At 32.0% G+C, this 23,755-nt stretch overlaps 1 protein-coding gene across 2 annotated transcripts in view; it reads right to left on the bottom strand.

Annotated features, from left to right (window-relative positions):
- Positions 1-23,755, bottom strand: part of ZNF280D (zinc finger protein 280D) — a 94,455-nt gene that overhangs the window by 67,618 nt on the left and 3,082 nt on the right. The window contains exons 2-8 of one of the 2 annotated variants that reach the window (XM_007453688.1): positions 23,151-23,292; positions 20,701-20,766; positions 20,461-20,600; positions 14,378-14,495; positions 9,202-9,372; positions 8,952-9,061; positions 1,120-1,343 (exon numbers count right to left, since the gene is read on the bottom strand). In XM_007453688.1, coding sequence (XP_007453750.1) covers positions 1,120-1,343; positions 8,952-9,061; positions 9,202-9,372; positions 14,378-14,495; positions 20,461-20,600; positions 20,701-20,766; positions 23,151-23,286 — 965 coding nt within the window. In that variant the 5' untranslated portion in view covers positions 23,287-23,292. Of the gene's footprint in view, positions 1-1,119; positions 1,344-8,951; positions 9,062-9,201; positions 9,373-14,377; positions 14,496-20,460; positions 20,601-20,700; positions 20,767-23,150; positions 23,298-23,755 lie in introns of both variants that reach the window. The other variant, XM_007453689.1, reaches the window with a different exon arrangement.

Below are 23,755 nucleotides of genomic sequence, written 5' to 3'. Positions count from 1 at the left end.
GGAAAGAGTTCTATTGTAATATTGTTTCAGTGTTATATCTCGAAGTACAATATTCCTTCTGTTAAGCTACTGGGACCATTAGCTATTGATGGCTGTTAAAACTTGATGAAAGGAGATAAATGTGAAAACTTGTATGAAATAATATATGTAAAAGAATTTTTAAAACTATAAAGCACTACCATAAAAAAGTAATTATTATAGGAGTTTATCACAGTGTATTTCAGGGTTTTTCTATATGCTTCTTCTTGGACCCAAGAACTCACAGGAAAATAAAATAAATGCTGGGTCTACAAGTAAACTATAGGTACCTAAGAATGCTAATTACAAATAATAGTCACCAAGGGTAAACATAAAAAGTTATGCATATGTATGTTTGTACACACACACATGCCTCAAATGACGGAAGTACACTGACATCTGCAACTTACTTTGAAATGCACAAAAAAACCCAAATAGTTTGAAGGAAGGATGAATAGCTATATGATGAAGCAAGTACAGTTAAATGTTAATGATAGAAACAAGATGATAAGTATACAAGTGTCCATTACAAAATATTTTTAAATTTGTTGAATGTTGAAAATTTTTATAATAAAATGATGGTAAAAAACCTTACCAAATATAAATGTCAAGCTATGTAACCAATAAAAATATCAATCTATATGTCTTCTCATTTTATTCTTGTAACTAACTCTTTTACGGGATTTGAGCATTAAACAAGATTAGTATATAAGAGGTCAAACTGGACAAAACATAAATAAGTGGTTCTTCTTGTGGTGTGAAAAAAAATAAAATTCAAAAGCAGCTGAATATGAAAATTATCTCATGAAAATTCCTAGATCACTGATAATATAGGTAAAAGAAGTTAATTTTGTTTTATTTGAAATAAAGTTTGTCCTTTCTTAAGTTATTTTAAAGAAATACAACTAACTGGATCCAAGAGTCAACTCTAAAATATAAGAAAGGACAAAAGCTTTTTAACAAGAGAGTATGTCTTTGTTCTTAGTGCAAAGTGTTAAAATCTTATCTAGAATAACATTAAAAAATGCAAGATAAAGATACAACATTTATATCTGTAGCATTCCAATTTTCAAATAGAAATAAAAATAAGTGCTAACATACCTAATATTATTTTTAAGAATTTTCAAGCAACTGAAGCATTTAAAGGTTGTGTAAGTCTTCTGTTCTTCCTGGACATCTCCGTCATGTTTTCCATAATAAAAGTCATTAACTAACATGATCAGTTTTCCTTTTTCTGAATCAACAGTCTTACTTTTATTTGCTGTACTTGAAAATTCTGTTTTAGCCAGTCCCAAAAAGTTATTTATCATGTCTGGACAACAGTACTGAAAGAGAAAAAACAGAAGTCTTATTTATCTCTTAAAACAATTAGAAACCAAAATACGGTTCTTTGTTTACAAATAAGGTCAGACCATGTAAAACTATGCTTGGTGTTATATCTGGAAAAATATTCACCAAAAGCTTGTGGTGCATATACATACTCTCAAAATCTCAAACAATAAACATCTATTATCTTAATTTAAAAAAAATTTTTTAAAGAAAGAAAAGAAAAACCTTAAAACCAGGACTCTATTGATCTAATAGTCTTTTCCTTATAATTTGTCTTTTCAGATGTAAATATTTAACAACACTTAAATTAAAACTAAACATTGTTCATATCCATGCCATGACAGAGTATAGAATGGAAATGTAGTTTTACATGCCATAATGTATATGTTTAACTATATACTAAATATCATAATGTCTGGTTGGAACTGGACATTGAGCACAGCTAACCTGCCATTCCTTAGACTCAAGGTGCTAAAAAATGCATAGGGAAAAAATAAAGAACCATCAGTCATGTCTTGAAAGCTTCAACAGTTACATCTTGAAATCTAGAATGCTTATATATTTGACAGGGAAATTTAGTTCCTCATTTGGAAAATCAAGATGTCATATAAACTGGTTCCAATATGAAATACTTTCATATATGAGCTTTTTTTTTCCACCAAGATAATTAATTTATTGTACATAATTTTCAGTTTTAGAATTTCTCTAAGGGAGTTTTACTCAGAGGGCTATCCAAGGAAGACCTGCATTAGAAAAACCAGAAGTGCTTGTCAAAATGCTAATTCCTGGGCCTACTTCAGACCAATAAGCCACGAAGTCTAGAGGTAGAGCCCAGAAATCTATATTTTTTAACAAGGCACCTAAGTAATTCTTTTACAACATAAACCAACTGACTTAAACTCTTCCTAAACATGTTATCTCATAAATTAGTAGCATCATAAGAAAGTCTGAAAATCTAAACACAACTCTATTCCATTTCTAAGAATAACAAAATCTACTTCCTCTCCTGCCATACTGAAATGTTACATTATTGGTGAAACTTTCTGTGTCACGTGAGAAGCTGGACTTTTGATGCAAGACAGACTTATAATATTTCCTTCGATTGCACTTATTTTGTTCACTTGTCAATTCTGAAACCTACAGAGGAAAAGAACACACACAAAAAATCTGAAATATATCCAAAAGAGAGGAGAAAAAAATACTAAATAAAATGAACTGACAAAAAAGTGACATAATTTATGCTTAGGAGTTAAGGTTGCACCCATAAGCTTAATTAGGATAAGGGTATTAATTCTCTAAGACAACATGACCCTCTGTAGTCTACCACTCTGAATAAACACAATTGAAATGAAACCACAATAAAAAGAGGGAAATAAGAAAGGTTTTGCTACCTATGTTTCTAGATTCTTCTTAAGACACATAATATTTAAGAGCTCAAACTTAAGAAAGTCACACTGGGGTTTCCCTGGTGGCGCAGTGGTTAAGAATCCGCCTGCCAATGCAGGGGACATGGATTCGAGCCCTGGTCTGGGAAGATCCCACATGCCACGGAGCAACTAAGCCCATGCACCACAACTAGTGAGCCTGCAATCTAGAGCCTGCGAGCCACAACTACTGAAGCCCGTGCACCTAGAGCTTGTGCTCTGCAACAGAAGAAGCCACTGCAACGAGAAGCCCACGCACTGCAAGAGTAGCCCCCGCTCACCGCAACGAGAGAAAGCCTGCTCGCAGCAAGGAAGACCCAACACAGCCAAAAATAAATAAATAAAATTTATTAAAAAAAAAAAAAAGTCACACTGTTACAAAGGACTTTAGAAAGCTAAAGTCTAAAAATGTTGTTTTTGACTTTAAGGACAAATGGAGAAAAGGATGAGTCAGAGTAAACTCACCAACACTACTAGAAAAATGATTCAATATGTCTTACTACAAATGATGTGTATCAGTAACATCATTTTGATAGACAAAATTCCTCATCTTATCTGCAGTTTTACTATAGGGATGATCTCAAATATCAATTGGAAAAAATTATAATGCACAAAATGATGTAATACAGAATAGTCTCACTAATTAGAAATGTGGAAAATCTTATATACTCAAACATTAAATCTGGCTTTCAGACTGTAGGAGTTACTGAGTCATATTTGAGAATTGATTCTCTTCTGAAATCTATAAAATAATCTATGTAATCTACAGTAGAGTGTGCTGCAAGGTTTATATTCTCCAGAAATGTCTAATTTAGTACATCTATAAACGTTTGTTACTCTAAATACTCATAAATGCATTATAGACGATAAATTGCTTGGCTGTTCTTCCAGTTTCTTTTTTGTTCTACAGAAAAGCAAGATAGGGCCAGATTTTAAAAATAAACATCCAAATCTCATTCACAATATCCTTTAAACAATGTTTCATATTCCTATAAAATAGCTGAATGATAAACCACTGACAACCAAGAATGGATGAGGTGCACTGAAGAAGGTTGGGGGATTTAGTAATTGAGAGGACAGTATCTTACAGAAAAAAGGCAAGAAAGTCAGTTAAGAAATGAGAACTAGGCTTAGATTTAAAGTTGTATGGTAAGACAGAACAAGTGATGGATGGCACGGCTGAGCTATGGCCCAACACTAACTGGTCACCTGTAATTCAGCCCTAGTACCCTTTTGGTTCTAGCCCCTCACTGTAACCCCAGGTTCATCCCTTATTTCCTGGGTTAATCATTCTGCAAATATTAAACACTTTAATGCCATATACTATAATTTGACAAACAGCAGATAACATCTAAACACCATTCTAATCTTTACTCCTCCCAATAGATATACCATGTTCTATTGCTTTGTTAGTACCTAAAAATTTAGATGGGATTTACAGAGCAAAGAAGGGGTACCATTTTTAAATAGTAAAAAAAACTTCCCATACGGTCATCCTACATAAGTCAACATTTTTCCCTTCTCCTTGTGAGATACATCCAAAAAACCACAACAACCAAATTCCAAAAATTTAATTTTCATTAAAATTCAAAGTCAGATAGAATCCACAGACTCCACAACATATGAAAGCACTACCAAAAGCAGCCAGATCAGGCAGAAGACAGGCAGCTGGAAGCAGACCAGAGAAGTCAAAAGAACCCAATGTTAACAGACCTTAGAAAGTGTCAGGAAAACATATATTCTAAGGTGAAATACACATCATGAAGTACAAATCTATGTTCTTTGTTTGCAAAACCAAGTGTAGGAGCTGGAGCAAGAAGGACGGCAGAAATTCCTCAAACCTCATTCAGTACAGAGAAACAGAAAAGGAATGCTACATATAAAATCAGACACACAAGTTACACTTACAGGAAGAAGTTGTATAAACCAGCTAATAGGCTATGAGATTATCCTGGCAACCTATGCTTCCCAAAATGAGCTTTGTACAAAACAACTAACCCAAGAAAATCTAACTTGTTCAATATGATAGGAACTTACATCTAAACAAAAATACTTTAAGATAAATTGAGGAAGTGTAAAATTCTCACAAAAACACCTTAGGGCAGATGCAGATGAAAATAGGGGCCAAAATTTTTGCCATAAATTTAAAAAAACTTAATGAAGCAACTGTGTCTATTTGGAAAACCAAAAAGCAAGAAGAGATGTCAAGACAAAAAGAAGACATAAAGAGTAGCAAAATCAAGAGTAAAAGTAGAGAAAAAAAATAAAACCAGATAGCTAAACACAAATTAGAAAAGTACACTGGTGAACAGATGTTGGAAAATAAAATAAATGAGAAAAGCTTAGTAAATTAAAAGAAAGAGGGAAGGGGAGGGGAGGGGAGGGGAGAGGAGAGGAGAGAAGAAGGAAGAGAGAAAGAATTAAAAGGATTAGTAAGAAAATCACAAATATGCCAGACAAAGGACACTGAACAAATGAACAAATGAGTACTGGACAACACCCAGCCCCCCAAATAACAAAACAATTGTATGGAATTTAAAGATACAAATCAAGAAAACTGCACTAAAATAAAGGAAGACACAAATTTACAAGCTGAAAGAACATGCTGTATGTCAGAGAAGACTGATCCAAAATTCTCAACAAGAAGTCACTGTAGAATTATCAGTCTTTCAAAATAAAGAATCCTCCGGACAGCCAGGCAAAAAGAGCAAATCATTTATAAAGGGCAAAATAATACAAGCTTATCCCAAATTCTTAACAACAACATTAGATATTGTAAAACAAAAGCAACACCAACAAGATCCTCAAAGTGGGATACAACTTTGTATCTGGCCAAACTGCCTTTCATGAATGGACTATAGTCAAACTGTTTTGAACATGAAGGAACTCAAAGAATAGTGTTCTCAGGCCCTTCCTGAGGAAATTACTATGGGATGAACTTTAGTCAAACAAGACATAACCAAAGGAACCATAACAAAAAGACTGGTGATGAGCACTGAATATATTTACCGTGGAAAAGGATGAAAACAAATACGGAAATAAGGTTAAGAAAACTGAATGAAAATGTCATATGCCCTGACAATGGAAAAATGATACAACCAACAAATAAAAACTAAAAGGAGGTAAAAGGACAATAAATATGAGGTCAAGAGAGTTCACAGATTGCTTCACATATGGTAGCAGTACATCAAGGAATATAATTTAGAGCTACCAAATAAAGAAGTGCAGGTATGAGCATTTTCAATAGTACAAAGAAATAGTACACTCAGAAAGATAATATTGACTAAAATCAGTAGGAGAGGAGAAGGTAAAGATGGGGTTAAGAATAGGAAGTTTAATGCTACTTTAATCAATTTTAATAGCAGAGAATAGCCAAAGGAATAGAAGACTACTGGAATTATATTAACATTAAAATTAGAAGGATAAAAAGGAAAACAAAAATACAACTTCCCTAAAAACCCAAATTACATACATGTAAAGCAACAACATAGTGAAAGAAAGAAAGAGAGAGGAAGAAAAGAGTTAGCAAAAAATTGTGACAGAACCAAGATCAAATAAACCTATCACATCTATGAAAATAAGTAAATTTAACTCAACTACTGAAACAAAAAAGATTTTCATTATAGGATCACAACTTTCTGCTTAAAGCAAGAGGCATACTTAAAACAAAGCCACTCAAAAGGGTTGAAAATAAAAGGATAAACAAAGAATACACTAGGCAAATAGAAACCAGAAGAAAACAAGGGGTGAGTCTAAAAGTCATTAAACTTTAAAACAAAAAAGGACATTTTATAAAAATGCTAAAGGATGCATTCACAATACAGTTATAAAAGAGATTCATCTGTATCACAAATAGCAACAATCTTAAAACAGAATTGCAATAAAGCAAAAAAATATATTGGTGGTGAAAGATGTGGATTGAGATGTGCTATTTCTCAATCCATGACAGAGCAAGTAAACAAAAATATAAGTTATAGAAATCTAAATAATGTAATTAATAAGCTAGATCTGGTTGATAAATATCAAATTCCCTAAAAAGAAATAATGTACCTATCTTCAAGTTAAATAGCCCATACACTTGTCAAAAAGGGAATAATAATAAGTATTTGGGAGAACTTGAGCTTTTTACCATTAAGTTTGTATACCAGTTATGCCAATTAACTGGCTATAAAACAATGAGAAAAATGTCTATGTCAAAGAATTTTCTAAGGATCAAATGAAATAATGTATTTAAAGCTTAGTAGTCTCACATGGTCTCAGGTAAGTATATCATTGTTATTATTGTAGCATATTTGAATTATGTTTTAGGTATTCTTCATTGAAAGAAAACATTATTTCTGTGGTACAGTCATCTACTTATCTATAATAAAAGCAAAAAATTCATTTACAAATAATATAAAAATCTTAATTTTTTCAAAATAGAAATTATTATTGTAAATTATAATTTATGTATAAAATGCATTATCTAGAACATAAAGTCTCCATAATTTTATACTTCCCTGTCCGAGATCTGGTGACTATTCTCTAAGATTTCTTTATGATATAAAGGAATATAATAAGTTATTCATAATACATTCAACTTAGTTCAATAATATGTCTTAGAGCTATCTTCCTGTATCATCATTCTAGAGATGCCATCCTTTTTAAAAATGCTGCATAGTGTTTTATTATATGAATATTATATAAAGTTGTGATTGTTTCTAATATGAGTAATCACAAACAATGCTATAATATGTTTTGGAAGTAAAGCTACATTTTGGAAAATGATTGCCAGTCTCACCAGGTACAGTATATATAATGTGCTACAGCTTGTACACAAAACAGAAAAGAAGAGCACTTGTGTTCACCTGTTTATGCAGAAAGAAGACCAGGGAGGATATAAAACAAAGTAATAAAAATTATTTTCTTTGAGAGTCATACTGGGAACCAGGTAAATAAGAGACAGGGATAAAGAGTTTTTACTTGTATGCCTTTGTAAACTTTTCAATTTTGAATCATATGACTATTACCTATTCAAATAACTAAAGATAACAGAAAAATTTAGCCCTTTCTTTTTTCCCTATGTCCAAAATGCAAAACATGAAAAAACATCAGGTTATCTCATCAAAATATTACGTAAATAGGAAAACTAAAAGCACTTGTACAGGTTAATTCTCATATAAGAACAAACCACAAAGTGCAATTATCAGGGAGTACACACTGCGAGCTAGAAGTAGTCACAGACCAAATAGTTTTGTATTTAAATAAAGAGACTATATTTGAAATTAAAAAGTTCCTTTATTTTTTTCTACTTTTTTTGTAAAATACTGAATTTCAAAAAAGATTTGTCAATCCCTGAAACAGTGAGCAATCCCTGAAACTTTTCCTTAGATATTTCTTTACCATTGCATCCTTCTCCTTCCTTCTTTTCTCCATATGATCTACACTGCCTTTTTTCTTGTCTCTTTCCCCCTTCCTTGCATTTATACCAGGCAGAGAAGAGGAATACAGGCTAACTTTCCATAGACACAGCAGGGTACTGTAATATCTACCAAAATATTTTAAGTGAAGTGTTACCTAAACCTCCTATTTCATTTGTACTTTGAAAATTTCTTAAAATCTAATTTCAGGAGCTTCTTATATCAATAAAAAGCTCAAATTAATTTATAACAATTACACAAACTATATTCTGGACTAAGTTAAAACAATTATTTCATATAAAATCCTCCATCATTTGGAGTTTATGTCTGAGTGCTGAAATTAAAGTAAAACTAAGATTTTCATTGTGTAACATGACATGCACATGTTAGTATGAACAAAAAAGATAACTAAAGGAACTATTAACTTATATGAAATATTAAACACATAATAAAATGCCTATTTTTAAGAAGTTTCAAGTATGCATAAGCTAGTAAATAAGATATTCTGAACAATGCATTATTTTCATTTAAAATTAGAATACAATAAGCAGACATTATAATGTATATGAACAATTTTTTAAATTTGATGATTCAGAAGAAATTTTAAAATCTTATATAAAGACAATCATTATGAATATAAACTTTTACCTAACATATGTAAATACCAATATGAGAATATTTCTTATCTAAATATTTGAACAAATCATTATTTACTGCAAATCAATCAATATTTTTAGGGATTTGCAAACCTTTTTAAAATTAAATTTTGAAAAAGTTTTACCTTCATGTGATTTTTCAAAGGATCCAAAAGATTGAAATGAATATTGCACTTTGGACAAGCTCTTGGAAAAGGTGTTCCATTTTTAGATTGATTTGATGAGATATTTGTACCTAAAATAAATTCAAAATATATATGATTCAAAATTCATCACTTTTTAACCTTCAATAACCATTATTGATAGTATTACAATTTCTATAATTCATATATAAATACTATAATTTCTTTTTTATATGCTACATTTCATATTTACCTTTTGACGGCATAGCCTGGGGAGATGTCACTGAAAGAGATTTAACTGAAGAAAATAACGCTGAGGAATTTGTTCCAGAAACACCTTCACTGGGTTTAGACTTTTTTGGATTAACACTGTTTACTTCAGAAGTAGAAGGACGTTTTGATAAAAATGAACTTTCATTCATACCTGTAATGATTTAAATAGTGAGAAAATATTTTTAAAGACTTTAGAACGCTGCTTACAACTAAGTAAAAATACTTTGGAGTGAAATTAAATGTAATATAATTGAATTATCACATCATACAAATAACAATAAATAATGACAAAACTTGATGTGATCAAAAGTTAGGAGATATAAAGAAATGGTATAAATATCTATTACATACTATATATACTCAAATTATTCATAAAATACCTTTCTATGTAAGGCAATACTAAATATAACTTCAAATAAAGAAATATATAAACAGCTATTGTGAAAGAAGGCAGAGCAAGCAAAAAAAAGAAAAAAAAGTTAAAGCACAAAGAATATGCCAGGGTTCCCACAAATGAATTAACTTTAGATGCTTAAGTGCATGAGTTTGTTTTAAAAAAAAAAAAATCCAAAAATTTAGAGAGACACTTTAGAAGCTTTTTATTTAATGACTTAAAATGTCTAATGAAAAGTTAGCTTTGTCCACCTAACTAAGAGGTGGTCTACTGATGGCTTTAGGTTATATTATCCATTTATTCCTACATACAAAGTGGAAACTACTAATCTTGAATGATAAAACCTCACTCATTCATGTGAAAGGGTTCATAATAGAAAGAGTTAGTATTATACTATGGTTTTCAAATTATCTTCCCCAGAGCTTAATGGGCTCCTCTTAGGGAATACCCTGGGTGTGTCTGACAGAGAAACTCTGCTTTTATATTTAACTTATTAAACTTTTGCATAAAATTTTGTTTTTACAGGAATTTCATTCCTAAATGAAGTCTTAGTTTGAAAACTATAACCTTTTTGCTAAAGGATTTTAGCCTTATTCAGAGCATTAGCAAGGAAAATGGGGATATTTAGGCTATAACTAGGCAAGGTAACAAGGATTTTAAAACTGCACATCATATTCTAATGCTCCCAGCTGTACACTAAAAGTAGAAGCAGTAAATACACTAGAAATATTCCAGGCTTTTAAACCAGACAGGATAAGTTCAAATCCAGGCTCTGTCACTGATAGCTATGTATTCTTGGCTTATTTAATTAACTTCCCTGAGCCTCAGTTTGTTCTTTTATAAAGTAAGAGTTATAATACCTTATTTTACACAGCGTTTTTTTTTTTAACATCTTTATTGGAGTATAATTGCTTTACAATGGTGTGTTAGTTTCTGTTTTACAACAAAATGAATCAGTTATATATATACATATGTTACCATATCTCCTCCCTCTTTCGTCTCCCTCCCTCCCACCCTCCCTATCCCTCCCACCCCTCCAGGCGGTCACAAAGCACTGAGCTGATCTCCCTGTGCTATGCGGCTGCTTCCCACTAGCTATCTACCTTACGTTTGGTAGTGTATCCAAGCCTCTCTCTTGCTTTGTCACAGTTTACCCTTCCCCCTCCCCATATCCTCAAGTCCATTCTCTAGTAGGTCTGTGTCTTTAACACAGCGCTTTTAAGATCAAATAAGATACAACACCGAATACAATATTTGGTACAAAGAAGGTAATCAATAATAAATGAAAGCTATTATCATTACTAAAAAAATTTCATATCTTAACTTACTTTTAAAAGCAACCAATACAACATCTAGTACATAGAAAGCATTCAATAATAAAAAACAACTATTATCTTTACTAATAAAATATTTTATATCTTAACTTACTTCAGAGGGGAAAAAATTATTGTAATAGATTCACCTGTCCACTTTTTAATAAGGAGAAATATGCCCGGAAAATAAGAGTATTACAATAGTTGGCTCCTCTGTTTCATCCTTTGAGATAATAAAAATGATTTTTTTTTTTTCTATCTTCAAAGCATGTGATTACTGATGGCTATACTATGGGAACTCGGGAAACATTCTGTGTAATCATAGTAGCATTCTTGTGAGATGCTGAGGTTACCTGAAAAGCTAATGAATGCTGGTATTTTGGATTAATATTCTGATTATATAACAGCCTAGACAGTACATCAGACTTTTATTATAAGTATTTTTTTAACATAAGAAATAAAATTACTCTGAATTTAAGAGTTTTAAATTCTGACCCTTTAACTTATCTCTATTGTCTTTGGCTTGTATTGTTTCCCACACTCAACACTCTATCTCGGCCAGTAAAAATCCTATTCTCATTCAAGATCAAACTCAAACCCAGTTCTCTCCAAATATCCATGATCACTTGACCTTGATCAATTAATGCTATTGAACATATTGCACCTGTCAGCATTCATAACAAATATTTGTTGTAGAGTCCTTTAAAGCTTATAATGCATTTCATGTTTTATTTATCTTATTTGGGCTTCAGAAAGCCCTAACTGAAATAGAGCAAGAATTAAAATTATATCTACAAATGGCTGATTGAAGGTCTGGAGAATGAATGAATTAAATAAGAAAAATAAAATCTCCATTTTAATAGTATGCGAAAACTGAAGTGTAAAGACATGCTAAAGGCTACAAAAATCTTAAGAATAGCAGTTCAAATCTACAGGCTCAAGTCTCTCTACAGAAAAAAAATTAGAAGGAGAGCAGGAGTCACTGTTCTTAGTCCCAAGAAGTTTCAAGAACTCAGACTTTTTCTATAAATAAAGTTCATGTGTTTTGTAAAACCAGACTTAAGACAATTATTTTTTCTCCTTGTTTCTTTTGGTTCTTACCTATTTTACTAACTAGTTTTTTACAAATTTGTAGGTGATACCCAAAGAAGTGAATATCAAGTAAATATTATCTAAATGGAAAAACATTTTAGGTACTGATATTACTATTAAAAAAATCAGGAAGCATTTGGTAAATTTTCCACACTAATTTATTAGTGAAAAATCTAAAAATTCCCCCAAATCTCAATTTAGTCAAATATCTGAAATATATCAAAATTTCTAGTATACAAAGCATAATTGCCTGTACAAGGAATTTTCAATTAGATAAAATTCTTTCATAACACACTAATTTATTTTAGGTTAATGAAGAACTTTGTTAATAGTATATAATAAAAGTAACTTCTTCAATAGGGAAATTTCATTACTCCTTCAATAGGCATTTACTGAGTAATGACTATAGACAAATTTAGTGCAGCCACTTTATAACAGCACTCTGTAATCATATTTTATACCTAAATCGTTTATTGAATAGAAACCCACTAACCTGAGAATTTAACTATAACCATACACTTTTCCATACTAGTGGCCATAGAACATAATAAATATTCCTTTTAACAGCGTATTTAGGATATCAGAGGACCTCTCTAACTTATAGATATTATTTTAATATTTTTCTCAAAAACAGAAATATAGATCAATGGAACAGGATAGAAAGCCCAGAACTAAACCCACGCACCTATTGTCAATTAATCTATGACAAAGGAGGCAAGAATATACAATGGAGAAAAGGCAGACTCTTCAATAAGTGGTGCTGGGAAAACTGGACAGCTACATGTAAAAGAATGAAATTAGAAGATTCTCTAACATCACACACAAAAATAAACTCAAAATGGATCAAAGACCTAAATGTAAGGCCAGACACTATAAAACTCTTAGAGGAAAACAGGAAGAACACTCTTTGACATAAATTGCAGCAATATCTTTTTTGATCCACCTCCTAGAGTAATGAAAATAAAAACCAAAACAATGGGACCTAATTAAATTTGAAACGTTCTGCACAGCAAAGGAAACCATAAACAAAATGAAAAGACAACCCACAGAATGGGAGAAAATATTTGCAAACTAAGCAACGAACAAGGGATTAATTGCCAAAATATACAAACAACTCACGCAGCTCTACGTCAAAAAAAACAAACAACCCAATCAAAAAATGGGCAGAAGATCTAAATAGACATTTCTCCAAATACAGATGGCTAAAAAGCACACGAAAAGATCCTCAACATCACAAATTATCAGAGAAATGCAAATCAAAACTACAATGAGGTATCACCCACACCGGTCAGTTTACAAACAATGAATGCTGGAGAGGGTGTGGAGAAAAGGGAAGACTCCTACACTGCTGATGGGAATGTAAATTGGTATAACCATTACGGAGAACAGTATGGAGGTTCCTTAAAAAAATAAAAATAGAGTTACCATATGATCCAGCAATCCCACTCCTAGGCATATATCTGGAGAAAACCATACTTCGAAAAGATACATGCACCCCAATGTTCATTGCAGCTCTGTTTACAATAGCCAAGACATGAAAGCAACCTAAATGTCCATCAACAGAGGAATGGATAAAGAAGATGTGGTACATATATACAATGGAATATTACTCAGCCATAAAAAGAATGAAACAATGCCATTTGCAACAACATGGATGGACCTAGAGATTATCATACTAAGTGAAGTAAGTCAGACAAAAACAAATATCATATGATATCATTCATATGTGGAATCTAATTTTAAAAAATGATACAAATGAACTTATTTACAAAATAGGAACAGACTTACAGATATCTAAAAACAAACTTATGGTTACCAAAAGGGAAACATGGTGGGGAGGGATAAATCAGGATCTTGGGATGAACATACACACACTATTATATATCAGATAGACAACCAACAAGGACCTACTGTATAGCACAGGGAACTCTACTCAGTATTCTGTGATAACCTATATGAGAAAAGAATCTAAAAAAGAATGAATATATGTATATGTATAACATCACTTTGTTGTACACCTGAAACTAACACAACATTGTAAATCAACTCTGCTCCAATAAAATTAAAATAAAAAAATAAAAATAAAATTTTTTCAGGCCATGTTTAATGCCAAGTGCGAACAAGGTCAAAGTTGGTTAGCCTACTTAATTAACAGGAAGAAATAAAATATTCTATTAGTAAATAAGATTTCATTTAAAACTACCTAAAAAGGCATTCGAGAACTACTAGCGCCATTACACCTTACAATATGCGAAAAACTTAACTTGAAGGCATGGACTTCAAAACAGAAAGTCAATTCCATATGCATATTCATCAAGCTTCTTTTTCTAATTTTTTGAAAAAGTGCTGAAACCAACCTGCTATAGAAAGTGTAGGTCCTCCTTGGTAAAGTGGTAATCCTGTATCCTGGGTCAAGTCAAACAGTAACTCTGAAGAATTATTAGAAACAACTCGTGATGACTTCGTTACATAACCCTGTTAAAATATTTCAAAGGAAGAACATTACATATATTCAACATAATTATAATTATTTTGTTTCATAAGCTTTTATAAAGGTAAATTTAACTGTATGCCAATATTATAAGGATAAGCTTTGATGACTCCATTACTAATAAGTTATAAAACACAAAGGCAATTATTACTATTATGCCAAAATTATCATCTACTAAAACTGAAAGCAAGCTATTACTTAGAGCTGGCTTGTTCCTGACTAGTCAATTAAAATGGGGGGAAAATTCTAGCCTGATTTTTTTTCAAGGTAAAAGAAACATACAAACCCATTTTAAATCAGTATGACTGATTCACTTCAGAGAGTCACTAAAAATGCAGGATTCCTATCAAAGAGCAAATAATAGAACTTACCAAAATCTTTGGGTAAAAGCAAGGAAAAAAATATGTAAATATTCTGACATATGTACAATTTTAGAAGCTTCTATACCTCTATAAACCCCACAGATAAAAATATCAGGGCAAACATACTGGGAATTAATCTGCAGTATGGTGCATCAGGGTTAAGGATGAACATATCACATGATATGAGTTTTGGGATCATCTTTACTGGCAAAATTTATAAGCCAAGTCTAAGAAAGAAAACTAATGGGTCCCCCCTCTTCCCAGCATCCTACGGAAAGCCATGCTGGGCCAGGCAATCTCCCACCTCTTAGGGCAAATACAAAACTGCCAGGTCAGCAGGGTGAACAAACAAGAAAGCTAGGCACACAGGGTTTAGAATGGAAGCTGTTTATAGGACTGATCTGGGACACCTGCTCCATTCCTGAAGTGCTTGGAGCTCAAGGAAAGTTTTAGCCCTTCTATCAGGAGAAAGTGTGGTCCCAGTTAACAGGAAGATATCAAGAGTGAAAAGTATGAAATGAATCATAATATAGTCAAATATAAGATAGTATAAATTTATATGTTAGCACACATATATATTAATATAAATAATCATAAAATGTGGTCAATATAATTTAGGGATATATATGTATTCCAAAACTATTATATATTAAATATACTGATACACACACACACAAATAGAACCCAATTCTATTTATAAAAGACCATCATTGTACAGAGTGAGCTCTCATTAGAGTGATTTTGGACCATTCTATGAGTCATAATATATAACAGCAAAAGCTCTAAGATTTAACAAGACTTAAAGATCAAAAGGGAAAAGGTCACTTTAAGAGAAAAATGTGCAAAGGGCATAAACTGAGGCACTTCAAAAGCAAAAAACAAATGACCAATACATACAAAAAACTTTTTTCCCAACTTACTAGTCAAAGAAATGCAAGTAAAGACAATGGCAATTACACAACACAAAATAATTGCCACTTCTCTTGAAAGTATCAAGGTCATAATAGACAAAGAGTAAGTAACTGTAGAAAAATATGAGCAGACTAAGAAGAAATAACAAACTGTTAAGGTGTGATCCTAAATAGGATGCTGGGAACAAAAAATGACATTAATGGAAAAACTGGTAAAATTCAAATAAGGTCTGCAATTTAGTTTTGATAAGTAAAATGTCAGCATTAGGGATATTGTATTATATTTCCTGTAAGTCTAAAATTAGTTTGAAATAAAATTAAAATTTATCAATTAAAAAATGATAACATATACTACTGGCAAAATAGAAGCTATATTTAGGTATAACTTTTCCACATGAAAATTGTGGCAGCAGCTATCACAGGCTTTATATTAGTTTACATCCTTTCATCCAACGATTCCACTTTAAAAATTTATAGTAAGGAAGTGAAACTGTTTATTGGAGAATTATTTTTAACAGCAAAAAATTAAAATCTTTATGTCCAACAATGGAAAAATGGTTAAATAAATTAAAAGATTACCATGCAACCACTAATATGTTTTTGAGAAATATCCAGTGACACATTCCTAGTAGAATGTTCAGTGAAAAAAGAGAAATACACATCTGTGTATATAGTTTGGTTCTGACTGATATAATCTACACTGTTTGAAGGGGGGAAAAATCAAAATACAGTATGTACACTTCTCTCTTTCTAAACTTTCCCAACAAAATACATATTATTTCAAAATACAAACAGGAAGGTTTTGCTTATTTTGTGCTTATAAATTAAGGGACAAATAAGTTTTAAGAATTTTGGTTTACTACTAACTTTTCTATTGACATGAGTTTGTCCATGAGAAGTTACAGAAACAAAATATGGGTGAAGGGAGTCAAAGTGAATAAGCTTCCACTTATAAAATAAATAAATTATAGGGATGTGAAGTTCAGCATGGTGACTAAAGTTAATAATGCTGTACTGCATATGTGAAAGTTACTAAGAGAGATCTTAAAATTTCTCATCACAAGAAAAAAATTCTGTAATGATGTATGGTGACGGACTTTAACTAGACTTACTGTGGTGATCATTTCACAATATATACAAATATTGAATCATTATGCTGTACATCTGAAACAAATATGCTGTATGTCAACTACACCTCAATAAAAATTTTTTTCTTAATTTAAAAAAGACATAAGCCTTCCTCACCACACCCTGCACGCATTGCAGATGTGACTAAATAAATGATTGTTGCTGTTTTAAAAAAAAAGTTGTTGTTATGGAAACGGGTATCGAAGTAACCCAAGACACTCAAAGAATTTGAAGCCTAACAGACATTTACATTTGAGCCTTAACGTGCAACATTAAAAAAAAAAAAAAATCTGTGATGCCATATAACTTAATTGTAACCAAGCACAATCTTGCTTCAAGATATTTTCTTCAAATATTTACACATAAAACAATGGATAATATTCACCTACATTTTCTAAAAGTTCTTTAACAGAAGTACAAAGTTAATACTATTAAACACTTTCCTAGGAAATAACTCTGGCTATGTAAGCACCACAGTTGCAGAGAGCAGGCACACATTATTCAACAATACCTGGTAGACTTCCTGAGTGGTGCAGTGGATGAGAATCCACCTGCCAATGCAGGGGACATGGGTTCGATCCCTGGTCTGGGAATACCCCACATGTTGGTGAAGCAACTAAGCCATGTGCCACAGCTACTGAGACTGCACTCTAGAGCCCACGAGCCACAACTACTGAGCCCGCGTGCTGCAATCACTGAAGCCTGTGTGCCTAGAGCCTGTGCTCCACAACCAGAGAAGCCACCAAAAGGAGAAGCCTGTGCACTGCAACGAAGAGTAGCTCCCACTCGCCACAACTACAGAAAGCCTGCGTGCAGCAGGGAAGACCCAATGCAGCCAAAAATAAATTTTAAAAACAACAAAATAAACAGTAACTGGTTAAAATAAGTATCCAACATGGAATTTTTGAAGTCTCCTAAAACTGTTCAGAAAGATATCAAACACAACAGTAAGGGTAGAATGGGTGCTAGACTGGGATCCAGAAAATCCGCACATTTATTTAGCTACAAAACCTTGGGCAAGTCACTTCTGAACTTGAAGTTATTCACCCTTCACACCTAAAACACAAGCCACAGTCATATTTTAAATATACCTGCACTTCACGGTTCACTGCATATTTTAAATCAAGTAGTTGTCACAACAGTACTAATAAAGACCTTATACCCCATTTTATAAGTAGGTAAACTAAGGTTAGGTGTGGTTATGCAAGGTTCCCAATACAGCCCCACTTATTATTGATGGAGCTGTAATTAGAAGTTGGGTCTAATTACAAAGCCTATGCCCTTAAGCTATATCACACTGACTTTTTAAATGATAACAATATATCCCCACTACCTGAAACAGATTTGAAAGAGACACGGAAGTATAGAGATGTTACATGAAAAAGTAAATATACACATACATACAAAACATGACATAAAATGAAAAACTATAATTAAAAGCAGTGGCTTCCAAAATTCACAGTAAATAATTTCCTTACATAGCACCCTCAATTCATTCCAGAATATATGTCATTCTTATCTGTGCACATTAGAATCACCTGGAGAGCTTTTTAAAATGTATTACTTCCAAGACCCATCCACCCAGACCAACTGACAAAATTTCGCCTTTTAAAAACTCCCCAAGATCTGGAACTATTAATTGAGGTGTTTTGATTTAAAAACTATGCCCACAGAAGTAAAACATTTTGAGTTAGAAAAAGCTCTAGTTTCTAACTTTTATAACACCAAAGCTATCACCCCTCACTTTATTTTTTTTCCTCTGGGTCCAATGTTGGAAAGATTTTTATCTATCAAACTGAATTAAATAATAAAGTTTCTTTTTCCGGTTTTCTATCCTTCCAAATGCCAAAAAGCTTACAATACGCATGAGAAACCTACCAAGTTAATCTGATTCCACTAATAACAAAGAATCTTTACATTTTGGGTAGCTTATCATCTTAGGATCCAAGATTGAGAATCAGCAGTCTGGGTAAAATTATCTCTCATTTTAGAAATGAAGAAAATGAGGCTCAGAGAGGTTTTGCCAATGCTTTAGTTAAGAACAAGGCAGAATCAGCATTCAAGTCTCTTCCTTCAATCTTAAGTTATTTAAACTACTAGTCCAGGGCTCATATCAATATTATTATTTCAGAATGCTAAAACTACAGAAAAGATATGGGGGGGGTGGTATTTGCCCAAAGATACTCTTATTTTTTATGATATATGACCTCTTCAAAATATAAGTGGGGGCAGAGTTTATTTGGCCATAGATTTTTCTTTTCATGTAAATAAAATTAGATTTAATAAGTCTTCTATGAAAGATACACCTCAAATATCAATTTTTAGTGGTAACAAATATGTAGATTACCTTAAAGTAATATGATATAAAGTAAAGGAAAAATGGATTAGTCATATCAAAAATATCTGGATTCAATTCTGGTTTTGAAATTGAATATTTGCAAGAAAATTTATAGGCGCTTTGGTAGTTGTTTCATTTATTGTAAAAAGAAAAAACATTTTAGGGGAAATTTACTATTTCTGTAAGGCCAATGCCAAATAGCCTATGAAGCATGAAAAAATCCACTGAGTTAATTCAATTCCAGTAGCAAAGAATCTTCACATTTTGGGTAACTTTTTGTTTTAGTACTCTAACTCCTTGGTTTCAGAATCCCTCTACACATTGAAAAATTACTGAGAACCCAAAAGAATTTTTATTTAGGTAGGTTATATTATAAAAGAGTCTTACGGGAACCCCAGGGGACTGAAGACTACACTTTGAAAATTTTCACACTAAGGCAATGCTTCCATTTTTTTTTAGAAGTATACATTTACGTACAACATACATGCATGTATATACAAATACAAATAAACTACGGATTAGTCTGGATTGAAATCCTAGATCTATCATTTGCCAGCTGTGTGACCCTGAGTGAATTATTTAAATTATTAAATTTAACATTTAATTATTTAAATTCACTGTGAGCCTCAGTTTCCTCAACTATAAAACAGAGAAAAATAATAGTGCCTACTTCATAGTAACATTTAAGAATTAAATGAGATTAATTCATGTACAGCATTTAGCACAAAGCCTTGCCCATAGTAACAACTCAATAAGTATCAACTATTAGTTTTTGTTAAGAGTTATTTAAACTAACTAAACTATGATGGCATGTTTTCAGAATAAAAATCTCCAGTAGCCTCTTAGCAATTTTCCCAATTAAGAACTAAGAACATTTGGCCCAATTTACAATCTGAAATAGTTTGCCATTATGCAATATTCATTACTAATTATACTTTTATTCATGTTTTGATAGCACAGTTTTCAATACTGTACCTATTTAATTTAAGCATATTACCTGATGTAAAAACAGGCTGAGTAGTTTGTTACTGCAATTATTATTTGGGTACCAGTTGAGCTATCATAGAGAAAGTGACATTTTCTGATGCTGATTATGATTCCATTAGATGATTACCCATGGTAGTACAGAATTTTAACTAGGCATTGTTGATACTGATAAATAATACCCAATGTATCCCTCAGCTGACTGTGTAGTTTCAGAAACACTTACAGGTTTAGACAAAGGCTGAACAATAACAGAACTATCTGAAGATCTAGATTCAGGATGAAAATTTACTGGCGAGGCAGGCACTGGATTTGATGTTGGGTTCGTGTAGTGTTGACTTGTAGGCTTGAATGCAGCAGTAATACCTGTATTTTAAAATTACACAACATATTGAATATATTTCTATATAATCAATGATGTCAAAATACTTCACTTTAAAACAAAAATAGTACAATAATACTGTACCTCGGCTGAGTGCACCATTCTTTATTCCCCTTGAATATGAGCTGGGGTTTACTCTATTCAAAATATCTATAAAAGATTACATTTATTTTAGAATTCACTGTTTGAATGATATATATATTAAGATAATAGAAATCATACACTGAAAACAGATTCCTAGAAGAAGAATACAAGTTAATGCTGACTTATGAATATAGTTAATTTTAAACGTATATATCTTTATCTACTAAAGAAATAAGATTATGCATCTTAATTATCTTATAGAATAAGAACAATCTTTCTAACTGTAACTCAAAATCCAAAAGCCAGAAGTTAAAGATTGATAAATATGACTACATATAAGTCAAACCTTCTGCATGGCAAAGAAATAGTCATATAATTGGCAAAAAATTTCTAAAAATATACTCATATACAACTATAATTGAAGTATATATCTTTCTTTGAGTGATGAAAGGGCTATACATACACTCAAGTTCCTATTACTCAAAATCAAACCCTGTCTAACATCCATACCAATTCATACCCTTATAAGCCCTGAAGTATCATTATAAGGGATCTCACTGGATTTCTGCACCATTACTGAGTCCTGAAAGGGAAACTATCAGAGAATACTGACTGCAATGAACACACAGTTTACCAGAATATTTTACAACATAAGGGGCTTCAAATTTATCACTATACCAGAAGTCAGAGCATAATATGACTTTCAGGATCAGTTTAAAGTTCCTAATTGCAGTTTAAAGTTCCTAATTACAGGTTTTTCAGTAATCAAACTAAAATTTAGAAGAGTAAGGATTGCCTGAAACTGTTGGTTCGAAAAAGGTAAAAGCACAAACACGAGACCTCATATAAATTTCCTTTTTTCCCCTCGTAGTAGAAAGGAACCAGCTCCCATAAAAAAATTCTATAAAGTAAAGGGCCATATAAAAGTAGGACTGTTTTCTGAAAATGGCAATGCAGTGCTCTATACCTAAGTACTAGAGATGTCTTAAAGGAGAAAAATCTGCTCAAGCAACTTGACCCCATTTTCATTCAGAAATTCAAGATTAAGTATTTACTCAAACCATCAAAGAACTATTGCTAAAGTCCTTTTGGTGTTTGTTTTCTACAAAAGTTTGTACCTTCCTTTCTGGCAACTGTATATAAACATTTAGCTCATACTCCATATGTTAAAATATTTTATGGCTTATACATAAACACCAATAAAATCATTTAAATTGTGCATGTTAAGAGTACACAAAAGAAATTCTTCCTGGTCAATCCCCTTCTGACAGAATTATTTTAAAACTAATATATGTTATTCCAGTTGAATACTGTTAACAGTCATGTACAATCAATATAAATTCAATTTAAATCTTAACTGTCATCTTTTCAATAAGAGAACGTGAGTAACAATTTTGCAATATGGTAATATTCCAGTATAAAATAATCACAGTGGCAAGAAACAGTAATTAAGAGAATATATAATTATGTTCCACTATCATCAACAAGCATGCCATCACGCCTAGTTCAATTTATAGTCGAAGTGGCACTCCACTTAGAACCTCTAGGAGTTATTATCAATCTGTCACAAAAAAATGCTACTGAGAATTCAATTGGTTAAGCTATTCTTCCTCTAATAAAACTGACTAAAAATGCCATTCCAAGTTTAGAGGCAACAAAAGGAAGAGCCAGGCCTTCAGAAAATTTAAAAGTAGTCTCCTAATTACACTCCTACGCACTAACTTGGTAAGAAAACACTAGTATGCTGGTTACATTCTTTGGTAAATTCTCCTGACTTAAATAAGCAAATAAACATGTAAATGCAATGGGAAGGGATCTATTTTCTCTTTCTCCCCTGAAATTTGTACATTATTTCTCTGTACTTCTATACATTTTTGAGTGGACATTTTAACAAGTGTCGTTTGTCTTTAACACTGTAACAATGTCAAATCGAGTTACTCTAACTGAAATCATTCACTGCCTATATATTCTGTAGCTATGTATAGATGACACTGCAATGAGGCAGTTGCTTAGATGTAAGAACCCCTATCTGAGACTAACCCAAACTTATTTAGTGTATTCTGACATTTTAAGCAAAATATTTTAAACTCTTCTGTTTCTCAGTTTAAAAGAGGAAAAAGGAAAAAAAGAAAATGAGCAAAAATATAAACAGGTTTACCTGGCTCCACTAAAAATTATGATTTGTAATATGAAAAGACCTCCAGTGTCACCAGCTAATCTTAGTCCGTTTCTTTTTCTCACATCTGATATTTTAACCTCTTACCTCCTTCCTTAAGTCCCCAATCAAAACCCTGACTCTGAAATTCTTACTGACCTCCGACCCAATCTGTCATCCCTAACTCCCTCCAGAGGAACAAGAACTTAATTAAATACCTATAAAACAGTTCCCAAGTTTTTCTATTAGAAACAGTATCTTACAAAACTGGGCTTCACTAAAAGTAAATGCTCACTTGAAATTGCTGGTTTTGAACTTGATATCTCTCCAACAAAGATCGGCTCATCATCATCATCATCATCAACCTCTTTTACTTTCTTCTGCCATGGTTCCAACTCTTCTTCTTCACATTCCATAAAGAGTTCTGCCATTTTTGATTTATCTAATTTTCAAAATGAGAGAAGCAAACCTTATTTTCAAAAAGAAAAATAAATACATTTTTTGTAATACATAGTATGATATTTAAGATCTACTTTAATAATCCTAATAGCAATTTCTGAATTGATATTTATAGTTAGTACATGGTAGCAACAATGAGAAACCCAGAGCTCACTCTCTAAGATATAAACTAGTAAGATTAGATAAAGAGATGATAGATAGGTAGACAGATGGATAGACAGATGGATGATGGTTGACAGTAGTTCTTTACAGTGGACAGAAAATTTGGGAACAAAGTCAGTTTCAGTCATATGCCTAGAATATGATTATATCTACAAAAAAAGATTGCACCTAACCATTATCCAAAAAAAATATATATATACTAACAAAAGGCAGATAAATTAAGAATAAGAGGCAACAGGTGGGAGATGTAACAGAAAAACTGAATCAAATTCAGGAATG

This window comes from Lipotes vexillifer, unplaced genomic scaffold (assembly GCF_000442215.2).
Source record: "Lipotes vexillifer unplaced genomic scaffold, Lipotes_vexillifer_v1.1 scaffold1516, whole genome shotgun sequence".
Lineage (NCBI taxonomy): Eukaryota > Metazoa > Chordata > Mammalia > Artiodactyla > Lipotidae > Lipotes > Lipotes vexillifer.
This window is presented reverse-complemented; position numbering and strand designations above follow the sequence as displayed.